This window comes from Parasteatoda tepidariorum, chromosome 7 (genome assembly GCF_982258835.1).
Source record: "Parasteatoda tepidariorum strain Cologne lab strain chromosome 7, Ptep-v5.0, whole genome shotgun sequence".
Taxonomy (NCBI): domain Eukaryota; kingdom Metazoa; phylum Arthropoda; class Arachnida; order Araneae; family Theridiidae; genus Parasteatoda; species Parasteatoda tepidariorum.
The window spans coordinates 93,466,022-93,478,474 of NC_141761.1; the positions used below are offsets into that span (position 1 = coordinate 93,466,022).

The 12,453-nt window shown below is 31.6% G+C and overlaps 1 protein-coding gene across 1 annotated transcript in view; it reads left to right on the forward strand.

Moving 5' to 3' along the window:
* Window positions 1-10,953, forward strand: part of Fs (Follistatin) — an 85,518-nt gene extending 74,565 nt beyond the window's left edge. The window contains exons 4-6 of the mRNA XM_016048570.4: window positions 78-299; window positions 6,783-7,010; window positions 8,824-10,953. Of these exons, the coding sequence (XP_015904056.1) occupies window positions 78-299; window positions 6,783-7,010; window positions 8,824-8,888 (515 nt within the window). The 3' untranslated portion in view covers window positions 8,889-10,953. The remainder of the gene's footprint in view (window positions 1-77; window positions 300-6,782; window positions 7,011-8,823) is intronic.
* Window positions 10,954-12,453: the final 1,500 nt, after the last annotated feature.

The following is a 12,453-nucleotide window of genomic DNA, read 5'->3' on the forward strand; positions in this document are numbered from 1 at the left end:
CGCGACAGATTTACCACGATCATAATTACAAATGGTTGTATATGGGTTTAATAAGTGACATTTGTCCTTTGATGCAGAGACCTGCGACATGGTTCATTGTGCTGGGCGAAAGACTTGTTTGCTGGATCAAGTTTTGCGGCCACACTGCGTTCGATGTCAAGGCTTCTGTCCTCGAGCTTCACCACGTGACTTCGTCTGCGGTGGAGACAACGTCACCTACAGTAGCTCCTGTCACATTCGGCAAGCTGCTTGTGTCAAAGGGAAAGCTGTACCTCATGCTTATAAAGGCAAATGTAAAGGTGAGTCAACACAATTCACTTTGACTCGGATAATATATATTCTCCTCAGCCTCCAATATATAATATACTCAATATATATATTTATACTTAGTCAATATATACTTATACATATAACGTCAATACATTGATTCATAGAAACTTCGTGGCTTAATCAATACGATCAGTCTCCTTCAATGGACTAACATATACTTAAGTTTTATAATTACAACGTATATGTCTAGATTTGCATAGTATAAGAAGTACTTTTTGTATTAAAATGCATAAAACTATGTAAAGCTTCTAAATTCCCCGATTTTAAGGGTCATTTTGTTCAAATGTCTAGAGTTGCATAGTATAGAAAGTACTTTTTGTATTAAAATACACAAAACTGCATAAAACTATATAAAGCTGCCAAATTCCCCGATTTTAAGGGTCATTTTGTTCAAATGTCTAGATTTGCATAGTGTAGGAAGTACTTTTTGTATTAAAATGCATAAAACTATATAAAGCTGCCAAATTCCCCGATTTTAAGGGTCATTTTGTTCAAATGTCTAGATTTGCATAGTGTAGGAAGTACTTTTTGTATTAAAATGCATAAAACTATATAAAGCTGCCAAATTCCCCGATTTTAAGGGTCATTTTATACAAATGGCCCATTTTTGCTATAATTTTACCACTTAGGAAGTAATATTTTAAAATCTGTCTTTCTGTTTGCTTTCTTGGTTGAAATCTTTAATGATAATAAAAAGTTATAACAAAGATAAGAAATTTGATTCCAATTACCTTTTGGATGATTTTTTAGCATGTATGTTACCGGCAAAGTATGAAACGTTGGCATTCTATCGAATGACAAATGCCATTTAGGCAAAGTATGAAAAAGATCTTGAATAGATTATCATATAAATGAGACATATTTCTCGAAAATACAAATGTTATTCTAAACCTTTCGGACAATTTTATGGCACATATGTTACCTGGTAAGAATGAAACTTTGGCATTCTGTAGAATTCCTAGGCATTGTGTATAATACCTTGGTATTCAATAGAATTGCATATGCTGTTTTGGTAAAGTATGAAACAAAGTCTGGAATATTCCATTATCTGAATGAAATACATTTTTCAAAAATACTTATGGTATTCTGAAAAAAATAATGCGAGAGCCATTAAAAAAATTTATTCAAAATACGTAAAGAAAAATGAACAAAATGTTCATATAAAAATTAAGAAATTAAAATTTACCTATTTGTTGGAAATATTGTAATCTTGAATGATATTTGGAATTACATTTAATTATATTTTAAACGAATCCGAGATGTATTTCATACATTGCCGATTTTTCATTTAGAGTTTTAAAGAATGACGAGGAAATGCGTGTGAAATATGAAACGTTTCATACATTGCCGATTTTCCATTTGGAGTTTTAAAGAATGGCGAAGAAATGTGTGTGAAATATGAAACGTTTCATACATTGTCGATTTTCCATTTGGAGTTTTAAAGAATGACGAGGAAATGCGTGTGAAATATGAAACGTTTCATACATTGCCGGCTAATTTTAGGCGTTACATACAATACCTAGGAATTCTAGAGAATGCCGCATTTCAAACTTTGCCAGTCACTTTTATACCAATATAAAAAAATTTAAAAAAAACACTTGAAGTGTAAAAAACTACTAAGCCTGAACTAGGCTTCATTCTTTACAGTTTTGAGCACGATTGCGTATTACAGAAAAATTTATTTATTATAATCATTTTAAAACCTCGAATGAAAAACGGGTATTCAGCTATTTGATTACAAAGAAGGATAATTATTAATAAACTAGTTAGCTTTAAGAATAAAAGACGAAAAAGCAGTTTTTTTTTTTTTTTTTTTTTTTTTTTTTTGCTTCCTACTGCAGTCAGTAAGGGCCTTGCATTCCTTAAGACATTTAAACAGCAGAAAAAGAAGTTTGTTCTAAGACGACTGTCGCTTTTTCCCCCCTCTTTCACTTTTCTTTCTTTCTTTTCCTTCTTTTTTTTAAAAAACATTTTGAAACAAAGTAAACGGGATTTTGAATGATGTGGCATTATTCTGAAGATTGATTACTCCGACAAATGTATGTCAAAGCCTCTTGCTGGGGAGTATTAAAAAAAGTGAGGAGTGTGCTGGCTGCAAAGTATGTTTACAAGTGTTGGAACACCTAAAACTTCTCCCTTTGTATAAGAATAGTGGTCCAATTTCAATTTTTTATTTATACCTTGACGATTATGGTTTATAAGGTAGGTTTCTACGTTTTCATAATGATTGTCCATTTTTTGTACCAAATTGGTTGTGTAATTCAACGTTTTTATTCGTACGACAATGATTCTTCCAGTTTGTTAGCTTTTGTGACAAAATAATTGTCCTACTGGAGTATTTTTTTATTTGTTGATTCTTTTCAATATTATTAAATTTTTTATAGGTAATTTGAATAATTTGAAGTAATAGTGAGTATCAGTAAACATGAAAATATGTCATTCATATTCTTTTATGTAGATAGTATTTCAACTGCCTACTATTTAATCTTTTAAATTTTTACTTAAAATTTTTAAAATTTTTGCTTTAAACTTTAAATTTTTTTTTAACTTTAATTTCAATTTTTAGTTTAGTAAATTTTAGTAGTAGAAGTTTAAGTATATTTTTAAAACTATAATTAAATTCTTAAGAATTTTTTAATGTACTTAAATTATATGTTAAATTAATTATAAAACAGTTTTATTTAATGGAGTAGTTTTTAATGAATAAAAACAAATGTAAAATAAAATAAATAAAACAAATTTAAAAAAAAAGTAAATAAAATAAAATAAAAATTGTCTTTCTTTATCAAAATTTATTACTTTCTATAAATGAAATCGCTATCTTATTTAATTTTATATAAGGGAAAAAAACTTAATTTATTTCCAATTAGTCACAATTTTAGTAATTACTTCTGAAAAGGTTAAACTAATAAAGTCTCTTTAAGTAGATAATCCTTCAAGAACATCCAGAACTATTTGTTTTAAACGATTGCAATATTTAAATTCACAAGTAAATTGTAGGACTGTACATTTTAAGAAGATTAGTTAACTATTCCAAAGAATGTTTAGCACTGCCATCAAGAAATCTTAAACAGGACATTCACTCCTATAAACTACTACCTGGTTAACTTAACTATCTGAAACTCATAACTTATTCTTTGGCTAATGAAGCGTCTGAAGCAAATCCCTTTCTATTCCACTCACTTGTTTAATTTAAGAATTCAAAACTTTTAAGTTATTTCTCTTTTTTAAGACACGTTAAGCGAGCAACGGCTTTGTTCGGACAATGTTGGGAAGGCATGAACTGTTTAAAGATCTGTAATTACTAAAACCATTGTTTATGTCTTTCGAGTCTTGAGGAGCTTAAATCTTCCCCTCTCGAGAGGGATGTCTCGTTTTCTCCAAATAGCTGTTCTCACACGAGCTACCTGCTGTTCCTTTTCCAAATGGAACGTTTTGTTTTGGCTCTTTTAGCTTTCGCTCTTTTCGTAAATTAACTACCCATTTTTTTGAAGTTTAAGTATTGGAAGAAACAACAACAAAAAAAGGAAAGATCCAAAATGGTGTCTTAAAAGTGAAGGAACTATCTTGAGTTGTTTTTATTCATTCTTTCAGAACTGTTTTTTTCCGAAGTGTAGTAAACATGTCTAGACCAGAAATAGTCCCCGTTCTTATCTTTCACACTTTTCTTCCTCCTCCAAAACTTTAGGGAAAACACGAGGATGCATAAAAATATCTCCAACTAAATTTTAAACAAAAGAAAGGAGGTTAAAATCGCCATAAAAATCTCTGATTGTTTATGGTGAGTGCTTGCGCAACTCGAAAGCAGTTTTTTTTTCTCCAGTTATAAACAATAATATTATCCTCACTTTCAAATTGTTTGGTTGCAATTATTTTTAATAAACTACAGTCTGGCCTACTTTGCTACGGGATAAAGCAAGAGTTTGGGTATTTAGTAGTGTTTTTGAAAATTCGAACATTACAAACAACGAGAGTTGAACGGAGTGATTTGTTTCAAACGAATCACGCAAATCAGGATACTAAGTGATTTGAACTAAATTATTAGAATAATTACTCAACTACTGTGACGGTTCAGTGGTTAAAAGCCTTTGAACTTGATTGTGAGAACAGTTGTTAGTGGCTGCTTGAAGCCTTCCCAGATCTAGGTACCAACTCGACTGGACAGTAAAAGTTGTGGATGATGGATAAAAAATTTTAAAAAAAACTTAGACTATTTACAAACGACAAAACATAAATCGGTTCAAATTAATAGATTTTTTTCAACAGATTCAAATAAAATAAATTTGAATTAATATCAGTTAATTATTCGGATTAGTTTTTCTCCAATATTTGATTCTGGTATTCATATAAATGAGTCTGATTCAAAATTAAAATTATCCGGAAACTAACTTTATTCACACGCATTCATTTTTTTTTTTTGATGATTTATTCGCCGATGATGCTTAAAAAAAATCTAAATAAGCAATTTACGAACTGGAAAACATAAGCCGAATGGAATCAATAGATTTTTATCAACAGATCCAAGTAAAATGACTGCGGAATAATATTAATTATTCAAGTTCTTTTTTAAGGAATATTTAATTCTGGTATTCCATTGACTGATTTGATTCAAAATTAAAGTTATCCGAAAGCTTACTGACTCAAGCCCACTTCTTGTATCAGATGCTCGCTCATGGTGGTTAAGAAATAAAAACAACCTAAATATGCTATTTATAAACGCAATACATAAACCAATTCGAGACAATTGATTTTTGTCAACAAATTAGAGTAAATTGAATGTGACATAATTGATACAAACCCACTTCTTGGGTTATTTGTTCGTAAATAGTGGTTTAAGAAAACTGAATATGCTATTTAAAGACGGCAATACATAAACCAATCCGAATCAAAAGATTTTTTATTAACAAATTGAAGTAAAATTATTTAAATTACCAGTTATAGTCATGAATGGCAAAATAAATTGACTGATTTTCAAATTATTTGCAGGAACTACAGTGGTGATTATGAGAAACAATTTTAAATGTGATCGACCAATGGTGTTGATGCGTTTAATATTTCATTGATCTCGATACTAATTCTTCAAACTTTGATAATGTTAAAATTTTTTTGCTAACATATTAAATTGTGACTTCGTATATCTGGGATTCTGTTAAACTGAAGAAACTACTTTTGCTTTCTTTCTTTCTGTTTTCTTATTTAGCTTTTGAAGACACATACAATTAACGTATGTTATGATTAATTTATATGAAAAAAATATTCTTTTATAGTTTTGCCAGAAATTCGGACAGGGTAATTGGTTATGACAATTTCTAATATATTTAGAATCATTAACAAAAATAAAGTCAAAAATTATACAAATTAATTCGCAAACTAATAATTGAATAGGAACAAACGTAAATATTATAGAAATTTAACGGACTAATACGTAGAAGGAAGGACTGAAAACATTAAAACCAGTTTGATTGCCGGAAGTAACAGAGAAGAAAAAAGTACATTTTAAAAAGGCCTCAAAGTTTCATCAAACAAATAAACTGGTTTTGATCTTTTTATCTCTCCTTTTCTCAATAGTAATTCATCTCATTTCTGTAGTTTTTTCGTTTCTTGCTTCCTTAAATATTAATTTAAGAGACCAAAATTTAAATACTTTTTTATTTCATTTTTGGTTTGGATTCTGATAATACACTCATGGACAAAAAAATTATCTCACGAAGTAGGAGTCGTCGAAATGAAACGAAATTTTACATACGTAATGACTACTTTGATATAAGTAAATGATTAGAAAATCAAAGATTATCGTTTTTCTTTGATTTTCTAATCATTTACTTATATCAAAGTAGTCATTACGTATGTAAAATTTCGTTTCATTTTGACGACTCCTTCTTGGTGCGCTAATTTTTTTGTCCATGCGTATTTGTATATATTAAAAGCAATGAATTGAGCACCCTGCGTAGACATAACTATGCTGCATCGAGTGGTCAAAGAAAAACTTCAAGTAAAGTAAACAAATCAAAATTTATTAAATAATTGATATTATAAAGTCAAGAATTTCATAGATTTTAGCAAATCAGACGATAACCTCACACAACTGTTTACAGGCAAGCATTTTCATATGTTGGCGATCTATGTTCAAGCTTCTTTCTTCCAAAAGCTCCGAATCGTCTCCGTTACCAGAAATCCATTGTAGTATCTACCTCAACGAATTTGAAAACCCTTCCTGTAACGGTATATTCACAATAAATTCCTTCACTCAGCGGTTTGAAGCAATTCAAGAAGAGTTCTAAAAATATCGTCTGCTTTTACACTTTCCAATCTTTCTCATTGTGCTGCACTTTGTTGTCTTATGTTAGCCTTTGTTTTTGATGAATGTTACAATGCTCTAAAATGTTTCGAAATGCTTTTTTATAGTTAATTTATTAATAACTGATAATTTACTCATTTCTTCTTTTCCCTAGCTGGTGCTTCTTGCGATAACATTCGGTGCCGTAAAGGCCAGGGCTGTCTGATCGATCCTAAAGGAGGGCCTCCTCGCTGCGTTACTTGCCCCAACCAGTGTCAAGGCCCTATAACTGAGATGCTGTGTGCGAGCAATAATTACACGTATTCAACGTGGTGCCATATGATGCAAGATGCGTGCAAACACGGGATCTTGCTTGAAGCCAAACACGTCGGACCATGCGAAGGTAGCTATAATATTCTTTATCTTCTTTGAATTTATAAAAGGGACAATTCTTAAAATTTGCTTTTCATTGACATAACTCAATAAAAATATATATGTTTTATAGTCATAAAAGAGATGTCTCAGTTGACAACACAACATTTACCTGTCCATTGGCAGTTAACTTTGATTGGCAATTGATTGTTGGGATGGAAAAACGATCGTCCAATAGAAATAGCGTAAACAGCTAGTTGCCATTCGCAACTACAAAATTAAGACAATTTCATTGATTCATTCTACTCAAGGATCTAGTTCAAACGATAGCTTAGACATCTTTATTAACAAATAAATAAATAAATAACGTAAGTTTATGATGAGTAAAATTAAACGGCTAATATTGTATTTTAACATACGATTTGAAAATAATATCATAAATTAAACTGTTACCCCGGTTGGTTATTGTTTTAACATCACATCGCAGGTCAAAAATGCTGTATAAGCCAGTTATAATTCCAAACACGACATTAGCCGGAGCATGAAGGTGACAACTTATCTTTATGATCACACAAAATAAACACCTAAAATACCACAACTAGAGCTATAAGCTAATGCGAAGAGCTCGTCACGCTCTTTTCTCGTCGACAAATTTCATGCTCAACGGCATAAAATATAGCAACAAGGTGTAATAATGTAGCAGTTAATTGTAGCATTATGTTAGTTAATGTTTAGTTATAAATTGTAGCTTTCTGTGCTGAAGTACACATGATTGAGTATAACTTATATGTGTTACTTGTGAATTAAAGTATTTAAAAGACCCTGCACAAATCACATGGAAATTAATTCTCTGTCAAATATTGGCTAAAAATTTTATATACTGTAGTTCAAAACATTTTGATCAAACGTTCTCACTGACACTCGTATTTTGCACATGAAGGTATTGAAAGTTAGATTAAGTAATGAAAAAGCTAGTAAAGCTCATTTAGCGTTGAACGTCAGAACGTAAAACGTTAAATGAGTAGCTAGCACTCACCATCCCTGCCGGTCGAAGACTCCCCGTGTAGTAAATGGTGACTGATGCACGTTAAATCTGTCGAGTCGCAAAGTCCTCCATGTTCCCATTACAAATCAAACCTCTGGGGGTACTGATCCGGGAGTTTCCTTGTCTTCAGGATTGGTTCAAAATTACAAGGCTACGGAGTTGAACATTAGTAGTCGTAAACTCACAAATTGGGTCGGCTGTTCAACGACGGATATAAAATAAAATAAAAATGACTGTTGCCTGGGCCGGGATAGCCTGGTTGGTAGAACACTGGGTCCATGTCCAAGAGGTCGTGGGTTCGATCCCAGACGGCCGAAGACTCCCCATGTAGTTGACTGATGCACGTTAATTCTGTCGAGTCACTAAGTTCTCCATGTTCCCATAACATACCTCTGGGGGTACTGATCCAGGAGTTTCTTTGTCTTCTAGATTGGTTCAAAATTACAAAGCTTCGGATTTGAACATTGGTAGTCGTAAACCCAAAATTGGGTCGGCTATTCAACGACGGTTATAAAATATAAAATAAAATGACCGCTGCCTGTGTCTCTAATGTTTGAGGCTCTATATCTATCTCGGTAACTATCCTTGTTAATCAAAACGGTAACTATCCTTGTTAATCAAAACTTTTAATTGAATGCTTTGAACTGCTTTGATATGCTTTGAACTACAACATGTTAAATTTTCAGTCATTTTGATGGTGAATTGATTTCTATAAGATTTGTGCGGGGTCCTTTCTTTCCCCCCTTTCGTTAATGTATAGTAATACTATAACATTTTTTTTAAATTTTTTTTATTACAGAAACCACTTCACAACAAACAAATATTATTCCTTTGAACGTATTTGATTCTCAAAATCACTTATAGTTTCTGGACAAAAAACATCTGAGCTAGTAGTCCTGACCACAGGCCTATTTGTTGCCATCTGCTCATGAAGTAATGGAAATTAAATTGAGTGACATCACATTCCTTCTGTGGAGAGCCGCCACCTAGTGGTCTAAATAGAAAACAAGCATGTTTGGTGTTTAAATGTGGCATGTTACTTCTAAGATAAGTGGATGTTGGTGGATCTTCTTAAAAATACCAGATGGTACCACTTAAGTAGTATGAACTTAGTGTCGGCTATAAGTGATGCCCATGGCATTTCAGTTCCTTTTTGTTTATTTTTCTGTTTGATGTCTAAGTCTTTAACATTTTCCCTTGATCAGCAGGCTGAAGGTTGTACAATTTTGAGCTTATGAAACAGCTCTCACAATACCATTCCTTAATGGTAATGCTAGATTTCAAAAATTAGTATGAATTATTATCAAGTCCGTAACTATAAGCATATAAATTGTGATGATATAGCCATCGCCATTAAGTATTTATTTCTTAGTCAAACATGAAGTCATAAAAACTACAAATCATTAAGTTTAATCCAAGTAACGAAAGGTTAAAAATCATATAGAAAGTCACACTTGAATTTCATTGACAAATTATATTAATTTTCATTTGGCTTTAATTGACTTCGATACGGATTCGTCATATTTTGATAACGTTAATCTTCCTTAAATATTAATTTTTAACCATACTATATTTTATAAATTTCTTTTTTGACAAGAAATCTAAAAAAAATATACATTGTAGGAGGCTATAGCGAAACACCCAGCATACAAAACATGTTTAGTTGATTAAAATTTTATGAACCGCTTATATTTGATTTGAGGTATTAAACTTATCAAGTTACGCAATTTCACTGAAAAAAAGGTGTTTCATTAAAGATGTTTAAAAGATGCAAAACACCTTCCTGATGACATCCTAAAGCTTTACATGATTTTCATGTAAACTTTTCTAATATAACTAAATAAGACGAAACGTGATTTTAAAATCTAGTAAGTACTAAAATTTTACGTAACGAATAATGTAACATATGTAAGGCAATTTCAGAAAGTCTTTTAATTGAAGTATGCAGAAATGCTTAATTTTTTCTTTAATACTTATGTCTCTTTAAACAGTTTTCTATTTTTCTATATAATCGTTCAGTTAGTCGATGCGCTATTACAGTCTCGTGGCAGTTTTCGTATGACTATGTCGTGTCCTCAAGAGAGCGTTAAATCTCCAGTTTCATCGAAATCTCTTAAAAGTTAGAGTAGGATTTAACCCTTTCCTTACGGTGGTCCATGTTGTACCATCACCTGTGGTCCACATGTTGTACCAGCATTAAGCTAAAGGTTAATAGTAGGATTTATAAAGATTCACCTAACGCTATTTGAGATTTAAATTCTATTTGAGTGAGAAATTTTCCGCTCAAAAATTTCCCACTAAGGGGATAGAAAATAAGCTTATCATTACGGTTAAGGCCAGACATAAGCTATGCAAAATCTCTCGAACTGCTGGAACCACATTAAATGCTCATACATAAAATGATAATACTTAGACAGCCATTTCCAAAACGGGGGAATGGAACGTTAATCATTGTCAACAGCAGCCCGTTTAATCCTCTTTCTCTTAAAGCAGTTTCAACGGAATATTATCACACATTCTATATTTTGGGCTTAAGATTATCATATATTCTGTATCCTGTATTTCGGACACCAGGTTTCTTTATTTGAAAGACTTTTTTATATAGCGGTCCTGTAGCTCTTTGATCATGTGAAAGATGAGGTTGGTAGCTGGTATGATATGGGTTTAAAAAAAACTGCCACAGCTTGTGTAAAAATGAATCGATTAATTTGGAGATTGTATTAATAAATTGACTGACGTTTAAAATATAATAAAAAATCAACGGATTTTGAAATTTTTTTTATTTTAAATGGAAATTTTGCCTTTTGGGATTATTCTTGCAACACGTTGAACGCGGTATCTGTCATCGGTAGCGGACACTAAATTTAACGCTGGTGACTAACAGTGTAAATATATATGATATAAAACTATAAAAAAAAATTAAAAAAAACTTTTCAAATAATTACTAAAAATTTATTTAAAATTTACTTAATTTTTATTTAATACAAGCAAAATTTCTATTTATTTTAATCTGTTAGTAGAATGCTTCGTATTGCTATACCACAAAACAAGAGCTTCTAAGCAACACGTGTGGTCAACGTGTTAATATAAGGTAGTTAATAGCTTGGAGGAGAGGTACGACATATGATAAGGATTGACAGACTGTGAACTGACTGTACGGTCGCATTTGAACCAGTACATTTATTTATCTAAATTATCTCAATTTTATTATTTAATTAATTTTTTGAGTTTCATTTATTATTTTAATTATCTAATTTTAATTGCAATGATCGTTTATGTGAAAAATATCCCTCGAGTCACGATGGCTCAATGATATAGAACACTCACTGATAAGTGAGGCAACCCAGGTTCAAATCTCAGTGATAGCTGATCGAATCATGTTCTGCTTCCGACTAACACCAACCACAGTGCTTACGTAAGAAATTCCCAGTTTTAGACGGATTATGAACTAGAATCCTCTTGTCGTCAAATTAACCATTCGAGATTTTTTTTTCTTCGTGCTATTCTGAGGGTTAATTCCATCAAAAAAGTTCTACGAACGCTGGGATATCCCAGTGCCTTATCCAGGAGTTTCCTTATCTTCTGGGTTGGATTTAAAATTACCAAGGCATCGAGTTGAATAATGATAGCAATTACCTCAAAATAGACTGGCTGTTCAACACCGTGTATGAAATTAAATTAAACAGCCCCAGAAATAACTTACTGATTTTACAACTAAATTGGTGAACTCTGTAAATTTCGCCAAACCAGTAAAATTCAACAAAACGGCTGAATCCGGCCACTTTGAAAGCCATTTTTGATAATAATTATTAGAAAATTTTAAGGGCAGCTTAATTTAGTAAAATAAAAGAAACAACTCAAATGCCCATGAACAGCCAGCCAATATAAGGAAAGCGTAAAAGCGGCTTTTCAATCCTTATGATGTACCCTTTCTCCTCGAGAAGTTAGTAACCGCTTTTCAAACTCACCATTTAAAAGAAGAAAAAAAAAATGAAAATTGTCACATACAAATATAAAATTTTAATAAATAGGTTTTAAGATGCACTTTTGCGAAATTATATTAGCATCTCCTGATTTCTGACAATTGCCTTTACTGTTCGCAACGATAAAAGAATATATTTTCATCACAACCTTTAGTCTGCTGTAGGAAAGATAATTGTTTTTTTATCATTCACGACTGATGTTAGTGATAGACATAATTGTTTATCATTTTAAAACGGGTATCGCATATCACAATTATCATTTTAAGTATGTTATAAGAGGAAAGAAAAGGTTTTCTTTCCTGACATTGGGGATCTGAGCAATACGCATGACTTCTTGTAAGAACTTACTAAGTTATGGACTTCACATATTTCCTTCAGTATCGTGCTTAATAAAATGGGTTCGGAAAGTAATTGCGTATTTTTTAACCCAACAGAAGACTTAATTC